This window comes from Podarcis melisellensis (genome assembly GCF_964234715.1).
Source record: "Podarcis melisellensis genome assembly, chromosome: 2".
NCBI lineage: Eukaryota > Metazoa > Chordata > Lepidosauria > Squamata > Lacertidae > Podarcis > Podarcis melisellensis.
In genome coordinates, this window is record NC_138529.1 from 119,961,403 (window position 1) to 119,974,358 (window position 12,956).

Here is a 12,956-nt window from a genome sequence, read left to right on the forward strand (position 1 = left end):
ATCTCCAAGGAATTGGGGTCTGTGCACATTTCATCCGGACTCATGAGCCTTTTGCAGACATTCCATTTTCAGTTGACAGGATTTATTCTGAACAAGAAAAAAACTAAAGCAATTACCAAAAATATAGATCAGGAGGTAATTAATAGATTACAGCAACAAACAGAGATAGAAGTGGTTAAGAAAGTTAAATATTTAGGAGTATGGTTAACCCCCAGGAGTATTGATTTGTTTGAGAATAATTATGTTCCAACATGGAATAAAATTAAAAGGGACTTAGAGGTGTGGAGAAGAATGAAATTGTCATTTTGGGGAAGAATTGCAACGCTTAAAATGAATGTGCTACCGAAGATGTTATTTTTATTTCAAACAGTTCCAGTAATCAAAGGGGCAGCAATTTTTAAAAATTGGCAAAGAGAAATTTCAAGGTATATCTGGCAGGGTAAGAAGCCGAGGATAAAATTTAAGATATTGACAGATGCGAAAGCAAGAGGAGGCTTTGCCCTGCCAGACTTGAAATTGTACTATGAAGCATCTTGCCTCTGTTGATTGAAGGAATGGGTGAAATTAGAAGATACTGATTTGTTAGACTTGGAGGGTTTTGACAATAGATTCGGGTGGCATGCGTATCTGTGGTATGAAAAGAAACGTATACATAAAGGTTTCGAAAATCACATCATAAGAAGGACTCTAATTGAAGTGTGGGAAAGATATAAAAATCTGTTGGAACAAAAAACTCCATATTGGTTATCGCCAATTTTATCATGTAAAAGTTTAGATAGTAATATAGAATTAAAAATTGAATCACATCATAACATAACGGGGAAGACTGAGTCTAGGAGAACTGTGTTCTCTGTTCCTGCTGTTGAACAGTTGGTGGGCAATTTCAAGTCCCAGCCGAGACACAGTGGAAGATGAGGAGGAACCAACTTCTGCTATGATGGCTGCATCTCTCTCAGGGCGCCAGAGAGGAAGAACTAGATGGTGGGGGACTGTTCTGACATAACCACAATAGGCAGAAAGGTTTACTTCCACCACAAGACTCACTAATGAGATTTTCCACCAAAAGGAGCAAAAAGAAATAAAAATCTCAGTCCTAAATCTGATTCCAGTGGTGGGGAAATGAGTAGCAACTTGCAACAAGGAAAAGGAAATACCTGCCATGGCTGTAGCTTTTGACGTTCCAGCCTGTCTCCTCCACTCGCCATCAGCATGACCTTTGATCTGGATGAATATGCAGTTTTTAAAGCCTGAGCCACAGCTTGGACACTGAAATAAGTGATGTAGCTGTCTTGAGACAGGGCTCTCTCCAGTTCCTCTTCAGGCAGCAACTCCAGTTTCTCATTCTCTGTGCATCTTGTCCGACCTTTTTCAGCCAATGTGTGCTTTCTATATAAACAATGAAATGCTTTAACCCAAAACTGCTCAAGATATTCGGAACGTGTATTATAGTGTTGGTAATTTTTCCTTAGTTGGGGCTTCATTATGAAGGACAAAGATCCATGGATATATTGGAAGATATCAGGATTAACATTCAAATTCGAATTAACATCTTGAAGATGTGTTGAGATCCAGACTTTCCCCCCAATTTGATTCTCAAGAAATTGTTGTAGAACCATGAGATAAATCCATGCCGCTTGAGTGCTTTTATAGTAAACAAATATTTTGACTTTGTCCCATATGGTAAATGGTTCACTAGGGATGAGATCTGGAACCAGATTAATTTCTGGTATTCTTTTTAATAAGGCAATGCAAATTCCATTGTTTGTCATCAGAGGTGTCAAGGCACTCAAGAACCTTTCTCCATTATCATTGTCTGAAACCAAGAGGCCAATCCATGTCCATCCAAAATTCAGGAGCAACTTGACAACCCCCCAATACTGAGTTTTCCCCTTGGGGGCCATTTGGTAGACAAAGGGGACTTCGATTTTCTCATCCAGTGTCTGAGTCATAAAGCCATAACTGACCTGGTGAAGAAAGGAATAGATTAGTGATTTGTTTAACTTTCAGGAAAAGGAATACATACTGTATTTAGCAGCTGTTATTACTTATTATCTGTTATTGTCTGAAAAAAATATGCTGGCTGGGGTTGATTGCAGTTTTAGTCTGATACATTTGGGGACTGCCAGATTGGTGGGTGCTGGAAGAAAGATCCCTGAATTCAGTCTTCTACTATAGGTAAGGATTTTCTCAATTTTTTATTTCCCTTACTGACTCTCCTCGAAAGAAAGTGGACATTTATACAGCTGAATTTCTCCTCAGACCCTTCTTGTCCCTATCCTTCATACCTGTGGGATTTTGTAGATGCCAGACATGTCTGAAATCACTTTCGAGATGACAGAATTGCACCCTTCAAGAACAGACAGTAGGTTATTCCATTCTCCACAGTTATAGTTTGGAGTATTGCTTTGCCCTCCTGCAAGCAGGTCTAGCATGGCAGCAGAAGTCATCCTTCCATCAAAAAAGTTCTCAAAGAGGTTGTAGCCCAAGGAAATGTTGGGTAAGAACCTGGAATTCTGGTTGATCTCCTGAATGGAGAACAAGAAGGACAAGATGTGCCAGTAGAACCTAAATGTAAAACTGCAATGAAACATCAAGTTAAAAATGTCAGAAACCTATTCACCATGTAAAGAAAACAAATGTTATTTCTAACCGATATCAATCTCAAAGTATCTCATCCTCAAACAGTGATATGTATGTTTGTAGTTTGGGCTGAGACAAGACATATTTTATTTTATTTCTTATTTAATAAAGTTATATACCGCTCTACATCTGAGGATCACTTTGTTACAAGGTAAAAATGTATTGGCCATTTAAAAATAAAAACTAGGAGATTGCCAATTCCAGACTATATGGAACTGGCGGAAATGACTGGCAGAATCCAAGACCAGGGAGAAGAGTCGGTGGAAGTTGACTGGAAAAAGTTTAAAGATTATCTACAGAAACATTGTAAAATTAATGAATGTTAGAAAAATGTTGGAATGAAGTTATATGGCTTTAGTAGAAATGTTGTAAGGAACAAGGTATAAAATTAATAGAGTATTAAGGGAAAAAATAAGGTTAGAATATGTTAAGATAATTATAGGATAGAAAACAGAGGAAGATGGAAAGGAATTGCTGAAACAATTAACAGAAGTGGAACACAAAAAGGGAGGTGTGAGGAGGGCGTTGAAATAAGTGAATGAAAGGACTTCCGGGTTAGCGCCATCGACTAATGGTGGATTCCCTCCGAGCTCTGGAGGGAATCGGCTCTATAGGAGACGGGTCCTGCCGCGGCGGCGACGCGGGGACCCTCAGAAACCACAGGCGCTGAAGCCTGTGGACCTGGTGACTCGGCAGGCACCATTTGCGCCCCCCTCCCGACCCGAGAAGGAGCCTTTTTAAAGGCTTCAGAACTGGGGACGGGGAGTGGCGTGGTGCTTAGAGTAGACTGCTTCTCCTACGGAGTGAAGCCGCATGCCATGGTTGGAGAGCGCTGACTTCTTCCTTTGAACATTTGGACTAAAAGTAACAACCCGTGAGTAATACGGAAATTGGACTTATAAAAGAGAAAATTCTTGTTTGGATTAGGCACGATCGGGGAAGTCGCAAAGAGGAAGTTCGTCTCCCCGCCTTGTAAACAACTCAAAGCAAGGCCTAGATAACTAAGGTCGAGAGAGCATTTGCTTCTTTAGTGGATAAAAGTTATTAATTTCACGTTTTGGCTGTACAAGCAATTTTGCTGGAGGAAGAGAGTTAATTTTGAGAGCTGAAGTGCTACCCCCCCCCCCCGGGACCCGGGAGTGATCCGTGAGAGAGCCTGTTGAGGAGATATAGAAGATTTTGACAGCTGTCAAACTAGCTGCCAAAGCGGGGGGGGGGGGAGAACTTTGTTTCCGTTGTCTTTGCTAGTTATATTTGTTACAACTTGGTTATAAACTGTCGAAAATAAAGAAGAACTGAAACAAGTTAACTTGACTTTTGGGTTGGAAGTGGAAGGAATACTAAGTAACCAGAATCCCTCTAGAGGGGGTTCAGGGACACTACAAGAATGGCTGCAGATGGAAAAATACAGGCTGAGCTGGACAGGGTCTTTTTTCTCTTGGGAAAGTTACAAGGTCAAAATGATGTTTTGGCTACAAGTGTTACAACCCTGAAGGCAACAGTAAATAAACTCAATGAAGCTGGGAAGGACTTGATCCAAAAACCCATGCAGCTGAACAAGAAAAGGAATCTGAGAAATTCGAGAAAGTCGAGAAAGAGATACATGCTGGCCTGGAGAGAAAGAAAGGAGGAGCTGCAAACGTGCAGATGACAAAGGAGAGCCAGAGGCCTGTCAAGATGGATATAAAGGAAAATAAGAACTGGATGATTAAGAAAAATGGACATTATTGGGACAGAGCTTCTCCGAGATTTGGTGTCTGATATAAAGGACTATCAAAAAAACCGGCAGAGAGGAGCTGAAAGAGAATTAAGAGCCTCGGACGTGAGGTCTCCAGGCTGATAGCAGATAGACTGATGGACATTAGTTGGGGATCGAAACCGGGAGAGGGGGGGTGGGGTTTGGGAATCCAAAGGGTGTATAGCTATATCTTGATTCTTTTTATTTTGTTTTGTCAGGAGAATAAAAATGGGGAATTCGTGGAAGGGAATTGGGGTCGACCTCTGGAAAAGATTCTAAGACTGGGTATTGATATATAAAATTGATGTTATTAAGTTAAAATTGATTATATAAAATGAACTAAATATAATAATGAACTAAATATAATAAGGTTAAAAATTTGGGGACAAGAACTTGTTGAACTAATAATTGGAATTGGAATACAAGAAGGGGAGGTGTGGGGAAGTCATGGAAATATGTGATTGAAAATAAGGATTGTAAACGGAGAAAGCTTTTTAATTTTTTTCCCTTTTTTTCTGGGCTAGGAGTTTTTTCTATGTATGGCAAAAATCTTGAATAAATATTATTCTAAAAAAAAGAAATAAGTGAATGAAAGATAAGATATTGAAATTGTTTGTTGTTGATTTGATGTTGTTCGATGTGATTTGATGTGTTTTTTGTTTTGTTTTGTTAGTCTAATGTGTTAAGTGTTATGTAGTGTTTTGGCATTGTATTGTTTTTTTCTTTTTTGTACTGTTTAAATTGTTGGGGAGGGGAAAAAAGGAAACATCAAATTAAAAATGTAAGAAACCTATTCACCATGTAAAGAAATCAAATGTTATTTCAAAGTAGCTCATCCCCAAACAATGATATGTATGTTTGTAGTTTGGGCTGAGACAAGACATATATTTTTTTATTTAGGTATTTAATAAATTTATATACCACTCTTCATCTGAGGATCACCTAGTTACAAGGTGTAAATCTATTTACCACTTAAAAATAAAAACTAGGAGATTCCATTGCAAAGAAAGAAAGAAAGCATACAGCCTTCAAAGTGGAATATTGCCTTTATTATTATGAATTAAGTAGAAACTATTGGAGTGGTGTTGGAGAAGCATGACATCCAGTAGCATCTAATCACTTACCATCCAAGCCTCTTTGAGGGAGTCTGGGTAAAAATGTATGGGTCTGCTAGAGTCAACATACTTGGAGAGATGATCCCAGCAATTAGGAAGTCTCCGGGCCGGTAGTAATTCTCTGTTTGACTTTCTTCCCAGATCAGATTCGCGGGACATCTTTTTCCTTGATTTCCACAGTCTCCATGCGTCATTAGCAGGAGAAGCAGGAGGGAAATCATTTTGCCTGTACCTCCTACACGTCTCTTATGGCTGCTCCTCTCTCCTCCCCAGCCAGATAATCAGAAGTCAACAGCTCTTGCAAGAGCAAAGCTTCAGTGACTTTCCCAGTGTGGGTAACATTCAGGTATCCCTCAGCTGTTCATTCAGACTGTCTCTGACATATCAGCTATTCTCTGCATCAACCTTTCTCCCCAGGCACAGAGCGAGGAATAACCTCATGCTGCCCTTGATTGCGATGTCTAGGCAACCTCCAGAAATATCTCTTGATCTGGGCAAGAATAAATAGCTATGATTTCGATAATTATAAGGAGAATAAATTTGACCACTGCAACAAACTTTAGTCATTGCGAAGCTTGGGTGGCAGGTGCAGAGCTGGAGGAAAAACATGTTTACAATAAATCACAGGTGAATTGCCAAAGTTTGACATGTATGTGTTTGTGTGCAAGTTAGGCCTCAACATCATATGCCCTGTGGGGCTTAGTCCCAAGTAAGGAAGTCCAGGTTCTGTGTGTCCCATTCAACCTAAAGGGAGGCAGTGAAAGAAGGAAAACAACAGGAAGATTTAAAGGAACTATTAGAGATGACTATCAAAAGCAGCAGAGATATGAGATGATCAGAGCCCCCCAAACTCGAAGCATGGGAAGCCCCAACAAAAAAATTATAATTCGGCAGAAAATTTGCATTATTTGATATGTACAGTGGTGCCTCGCAAGACGAAATTAATTCGTTCCACGAGTTTTGTCGTCTTGCGATTTTTTCGTCTTGCGAAGCACGGTTTCAGGAAAGTTTTGGAAAAGCTTCAAAAATCACCAAAGTCTTCAAAAACCTCAAAAAAGGCTACCACATCGCGTGCTATGAGGTGCTCCTCGAAGTCAAGTCGCAACTGTATTAACGGTGTTAAGAAAAAGGAAACAAACTTGCAAGACGTTTTCGTCTTGCGAAGCAAGCCCGTAGGGAAAATCATCTTGCGAAGCAACTCAAAAAACCCAAAACCCTTTCGTCTTGCGAGTTTTTTGTCTTGCGAGGCATTCGTCTTGCGAGGTACCACTGTATATGTATAATTTGGAATATTTAATGTGATCTGATTGGATCGTTAAAATGAAAAATTCTATAAAAATGATATTAAAAAAAGAATTATGAACTGTTTGTTTCATTGAGGCATATGGCCCAATGGGGCTTACTCCCAGGTAAGTAAGTCCAGGTTTTGTGTGTCCCATTGAACTTAATGGGAATTCTGGCTAACAAGGCATAGGGTACTGCAGGAAAATATATGCATTTTAATGAGGCTGCATTTTAAGTTGCATGCTGAAGGTGATCAGCTTGGACTCAGTGAAAGCCCCAGGCAGCTTTCTTGCTAAAAAAGCTGAAAAACTCTATTAAACATTACTCCTGTTCATTGCAGATGCAGGGCATTGCACCAAGTGCCTAGAAAATCAGCATCGAAACAAGGCCCATTATAAGTATATACCCAAGGTAATCAGCTCCCTCACTTATGGAGAGTATTTAGGGATCCTCCTGACGTCCTTTGCGCTCTTATTGTCCTCAACCTCAGAGATTGTGTTAGGAATCTTCATCAAACACCTTGACATTCCCATAGTCAAAGCCAACAAAAAGAACCTCTCCTCCATTGTCATTATCTCCCTCCTTCTCTCTTTCTTGATGCGTAGATTTGTTAGGCTACTTTATTGCCTATACTGATGGCTGTGCCATTTTTAAAAATATAATTTTTCATTTTCATTGTGAAATATGTTTAGGAGTGCTAAAATAAATTCAGTAAAAGCACAGACCGTAACCTCTCCTTCATCCCATGTTTTCATCCTGAATTTGGTGGGAGAGTGCTAATTGAAACCCTCTGAGTTCCAGTACTATTGGTGTTAATATTTTAAGATTATAAACTTCCTTGGGTGCCTTGGATAAAAAGCAGTATTGAAAAATAATAAACAGAGAAACCATGTGCTGGAGAACAGAGGTTCATTCCCTCACGGGTAATGAAAGCTCATAAGTTATTATAACTTATAAAGAGTTATTAACAAGAAGTTATTATTAGTTGTATTATATTGGAAGCTATATACCGTCCTACACACACAGGTCTCTGGGCGGTCCTCAGAATAAAATCAGCATATAAAACCTCAAAATGCATAATCAAAATAGAACAAAAGGGGAAAGTTGTTTGCGCAGGTTTGCAAACTCCCTTTCCAGAGTGCAAATATGGAGCGTGACTTTCCACATGTTTCCACCCTGTTCCTAAAGAATTCATGAGCAGTCCTATTGATATGACTGATGTCTTTACAATGAGAAAAGGCGACATATCTTTCAATCATCCAACTATCTGACTTTTTGAAGACAGGAACGTTTTTAATGTTTGATGTTTTACAATTTATTTAGTGCTTTAAGCCACCCAGAGTAGCAGGGGAAACCCAGCCAGATGGGTGGGGTATAAATAATAAAATTATTATTATTATTATTATTATTATTATTATTATTATTATTATTGCTATTACTACTACTACTACTACATGGGAGCATCTTATACATGAGAAAATATGGTACATTTCAAGAAAATAAGGCAACATAAACAACTGAGATGTAACTTGCAAAAATTTATTCATGATAATCACACTGCTTTAATAATGTATTCATGATTCAACTGTGAAAGCTACTTCAGGTTTAGCTCAAGTGTTACTTTTCATCAGAAAATCCACATGGAAGAAAAAACTTACAAATGCTTGAACTCTGAAAAGAGCATTTGGTAGAACCCACACTTTGCATCCCACCAATGAATGTTTAATGGGAAAGAAACAGGAAAATATCACACCATGTTAGAAGTACTTATATTACTTCAAGCCTTGCTGCCCTTTTAATAACCCAGAAAGGATAAAATTGTTGTTGCTTTTTAGTCGTTTAGTCGTGTCCGACTCTTCGTGACCCCATGGACCAGAGCACGCCAGGCACTCCTGTCTTCCACTGCCTCCCACACTTTGGTCAGACTCATGCTGGCAGCTTCGAGAACACTGTCCAACCATCTCGTCCTCTGTCGTCCCCTTCTCCTTGTGCCCTCCATCTTTCCCAGCATCAGGGACTTTTCCAGGGAGTCTTCTCTTCTCATGAGGTGGCCAAAGTATTGGAGCCTCAGCTTCATGATCTGTGCTTCCAGTGAGCACTCAGGGCTGCTTTCCTTAAGAATGGATAGGTTTGATCTTATTGCAGTCCATGGGACTCTCAAGAATCTCCTGCAGCACCATAATTCAAAAGCAAAATTCTTCGGCGATCAGCTTTCTTTATGGTCCAGCTCTCAATTCCATACATCACTACTGGGAAAACCATGGCTTTAACTATACGGACCTTTGTTGGTAAGGTAATGTCTCTGCTTTTTAAGATGCTGGATAAAATAGTGTACCTCTTTTATATTGCAATAAAGCTCAGAAGTTTCTCCACCTTGGGTGGCTACATTGCATTTTGATTCATCCAAGACTCTGAGCCCTCAAAAGCCACCAGGGAAGCATCTAAAGGCAGCTCAAGCAACAGCAACAGATCATCACCAACTTTTAGCAAGTATACAAGCTTTAAAATATATATATAGTGAACCTAGTCCTGGCAAAAATGAAAAGGATAAAGGCTATGTAAAAGTATGTAAGTACCTATTGTAGAATAATAAAAGGGACCCTAAAGCCCACCACATGTCCCAAGGTCCTCTATCACACCTGAATTAAGTTCACACCAACTGTTTCTGATTAATATTCTGTTTTAAGCAGAACCTATCCCTTTATATAGCCTGGAGTATTTGCTGCCATGTTTAGGTTTTTGCTGTCAATTGCACCTTTGTGTTCAAATCAGGTCTCAGTATAATGATGTAGCACTTTGGGATGAAGATGCAGCCCAGAAGCCCAGCACTGGAGGCCAACATGGAGAAGACCTGCACGGCTACCATGAATTTCCCTTTGGTGGTCAGGTAGGTGGGCACAAAGGACACCCAAACACTGCAGAAGACCAGCATGCTGAAGGTGATCAGCTTGGCTTCATTGAAGGCCCCAGGCAGCTTCCTGGCTAGGAAAGCCACTGTGAAGCAGATAGCAGCCAGGAAGCCCATGTAGCCCAGGACACCATAAAACATGGCCACAGACCCTTCATTGCATTGCAGGATAATCTCTGCAGGCTGGGAGTGCATGTCAGACTCTGGGAATGGGGGAGAGGTACTCAGCCAGGTGGTGCAGATGAGAACTTGGACACTGGAACAGGAAATGACAACAGCGTTGGCCAGACTTTTCCCCAGCCATCTCCTCACTCTGTTCCCTGGCTTTGTGGCCATGAAGGCCAGCACCACAGTGATGGTTTTAGCCAACAAAGAAGAGACAGCAAGTGAGAAGATGATGCTGAAGACCATTTGTCGGAGAAGGCAGGTCTCTTTCCTTGGCCGGCCAATGAATAGGAAGGAGGATGAAAAAGAGAGCAGGAGGGAGACAAGGAGAATGTAGGAGAGGTCCCGGTTATTGGCTTTGACTATGGACGTTTCTTTGTACTTAAGGAAGATTCCTAAAACAATGCTTGTCATTAATAGCAGCAAGATAGTAATGGAAGCTAGAAGGCTCCCCAAAGTTTCTTCATAGGTCAGAAAGGAGATACTTTTGGGAACACATTGAACTTGACCCTTGTTTGGATACTGATCTTCGGGACATTTAGTGCAATGTTTTGCATCTAAGGAGAGAAAAGGAGTGCTTTAGCATCATTTAAATCCATAACCATCTATGTTCTATTACATTTTAGGGGGAAAGGTGTCCATATAAGGGAGGGTCAGGGGGGAAAAATGTCTAAAAAAGGAGTGGACAAACTTGGTTATTTCATTTGCTTATTTATGTTTATACTGTTGCCTTCCTCTATGACAATAGAGGTGGTTTTGAAAAGTTTCTCAATTTTATCACCCAAATAAACTTGGGATACAGGTAAAGCTGAGAGGTAGTGACCTCCCACAGAGGTGCTTCTTGTACAGCTTTTGCTGAATTTATACTGTCCTGTCCCATGTGAAATCGTTTTACCATATATAAATAATATATCTGATTACTGAGGATGCCCTCACAATGATCGTTGATTTGTAGTCCACCAACTGCTTCATTTAGAAAAATAGAGAAGCCAAAAAAGGAGACACAATCAAAAATGTCTTTTGACTCTTCAAAGAAAGTGTTCCTAAGTGAATGTTTACACAATTTATATTCTCAAAAGGGCTCCCGTTTATATTCACCCACCTTCCTGAGCAGAGATGGTCCCATCTGCACATGGGGCACAAGCATAGCAGCAAACGGGCTTTCCTTCTTGAACCACTTTGGCGTATCCAGGTTGACAGCTTTTGGTACACCTGGAGCTAGGTACAGTCTAAACATAGAGAACATGCATCAAACAGAAAGTGTCAGGACTATTTGTGTCTATGTCTTTTTTTTAAAAAAAAAAAATATTAACCGACCAATCAATTAAAAAAAGGAGTGGACAAATATATTAAAAAAGCAATTTTAAAAGCCTAGAATGACAGTGATAACAAAACAGCAGCAATAAAACATACATGAAGGTAAAGGCAAAGGAACCCTAGATGGTTAAATCCAGTGAAACTTGACCGTGGCATGCAGTGCTCATCCCCACTTTTAGGCCAAGGGAGCAGGGATTCATCCTCAGACAGCTTTCCGGGTCATGTGTCCAGCATGACCAAACCCCTTCTGGTGCACTGGGACACTGTAATGAGTGCCAGAGTGCACAGAAACAGACTTTACCTTCCTGTTGCAGTGGTACTTATTTATCTACTCGCACTGGTATGCTTTTGAACTGCTAGGTTGGCAGCAGCTGGGACACAGCAACGGGAGCAGCAGTTAAACATACCACCACCTGAAGACTCCAATTTCAAAAAGTGCCTCCTGAATTATGGTTACATTATTATTCTTTTTCCAAAGTGTTTTGAGTCTTGGCAAAGAATGGAGAGATGAGTCTCTTGCTTCTTCCACTTAGGCTTTCTGTCTCCCATCTGTCTATTAATGCCATTGCTGCTGCTAATAATGCTAATTCCTTAAGGTAGCATCCCTGGTGTCAGGATTATGGCATTCAGTTTCCAATCAACCCCTCTCCACACCATAGTATGCTGGCACCATGCTTGTTAACCATCTAAGCACTCAGGCCAGGAGATGCCATCAAGATTCCTGGTAGCAAGAGCTCTCCTTTCCACTTGTTGCTTCCTGAATTCTGGACGTGATTCTCATTCACCCCCTGGGCTGACTTTTGAAAACCTTGCATTACACTGATTAGGGCTTATCCACACTTCCTTTTGGGCCATCTTTCTAGTCACAGGTCCATGCTTTAAAGCTCCATGTCAAAGCAGTCCCTCCCTTCCTTCCTTCCTTCCTTCCTTCCTTCCTTCCTTCCTTCCTTCCTTCCTTCCTTCCTTCCTTCCATCCTTCCTTCCTTCCTTCCTTCCTGTCTCAGTGCTTCCCCTAAGAAAACCCACATTTTAGCAGTGAATCAAAGCAAATGGCAATTCACGTTTCCACAGGAAAGTACTGGCAGAAAAAAACACCATAAAACAAAAATCCTGCTCAGACACCGATCAGGACTTGTAAGTCGTATTGTGGCACAAATGGAAGTCTCAATGAGCCCTTACTCCCCAACAGGTGTGCCAAAGGCTGTAGTCAAAGTGCCCTTGGAATTATTCAGTTAGTGATGTAATGTGGGATAAAGTAGTATGCCATACCTTCTCAGACCACTTGGGCCACACAATGGCTTGTGAGTTGATTGTGAAATTCATGTCAGCAGATCCGTCTCTTCCTATACTCCCAACCGGCACTCTTACACGAGTCTTATTGGGAAACATCACCCAGTTCTCAATGTCATAGTAGACTGGTATCTGCCCATTCTCATCCAATCTGAGGCTGCCCATGGAAGTATTCAAAAACTGGAGTCCTCTTAAGAATGGGTGAAACTGGAACGGTAGAAAAAAACACCGGCATTTATGAAATAGAAAAGTTGAATATAAGCCCTCTACACTTTGAGCTCTAATCTCCTAGGAATTGGGGTCTGTGCACAGTTCATCTGGACTCATGAGCCTTTTGCAGCCATTCCTTTTTCTTTATTAGAACATTTGTAGGCAACCCATTGTATAAAATAACAAGGTTTCTGGAGAATAAGATAAATTCAAAAGACAATAAAAAAACTTCTTAAAAAATGAAAATAGCCAAATACCAAAGTTTTTAAGTAGAGATGGTCCTATAAAT

General features: G+C 40.4%; 1 protein-coding gene and 1 long non-coding RNA gene across 2 annotated transcripts in view; both read right to left on the minus strand.

Moving 5' to 3' along the window:
• Positions 1-3,184: 3,184 nt before the first annotated feature.
• The window catches only part of LOC309365509, a 153,326-nt gene continuing 143,554 nt past the window's right edge, over positions 3,185-12,956 (minus strand). The window contains exon 2 of the long non-coding RNA XR_014166216.1: positions 3,185-3,306. This is a non-coding gene — a long non-coding RNA (uncharacterized lncRNA). The remainder of the gene's footprint in view (positions 3,307-12,956) is intronic.
• On the minus strand, positions 9,352-12,663 carry LOC309364947 (vomeronasal type-2 receptor 26-like). The gene is made up of 3 exons (XM_081902989.1): positions 12,437-12,663; positions 10,953-11,079; positions 9,352-10,407 (listed from the first exon to the last, which is right to left on the minus strand). The coding sequence occupies exons 1-3, from the start codon at positions 12,620-12,622 to the stop codon at positions 9,509-9,511; spliced, it is 1,212 nt and encodes a 403-aa protein (XP_081759115.1). The 5' UTR covers positions 12,623-12,663; the 3' UTR covers positions 9,352-9,508.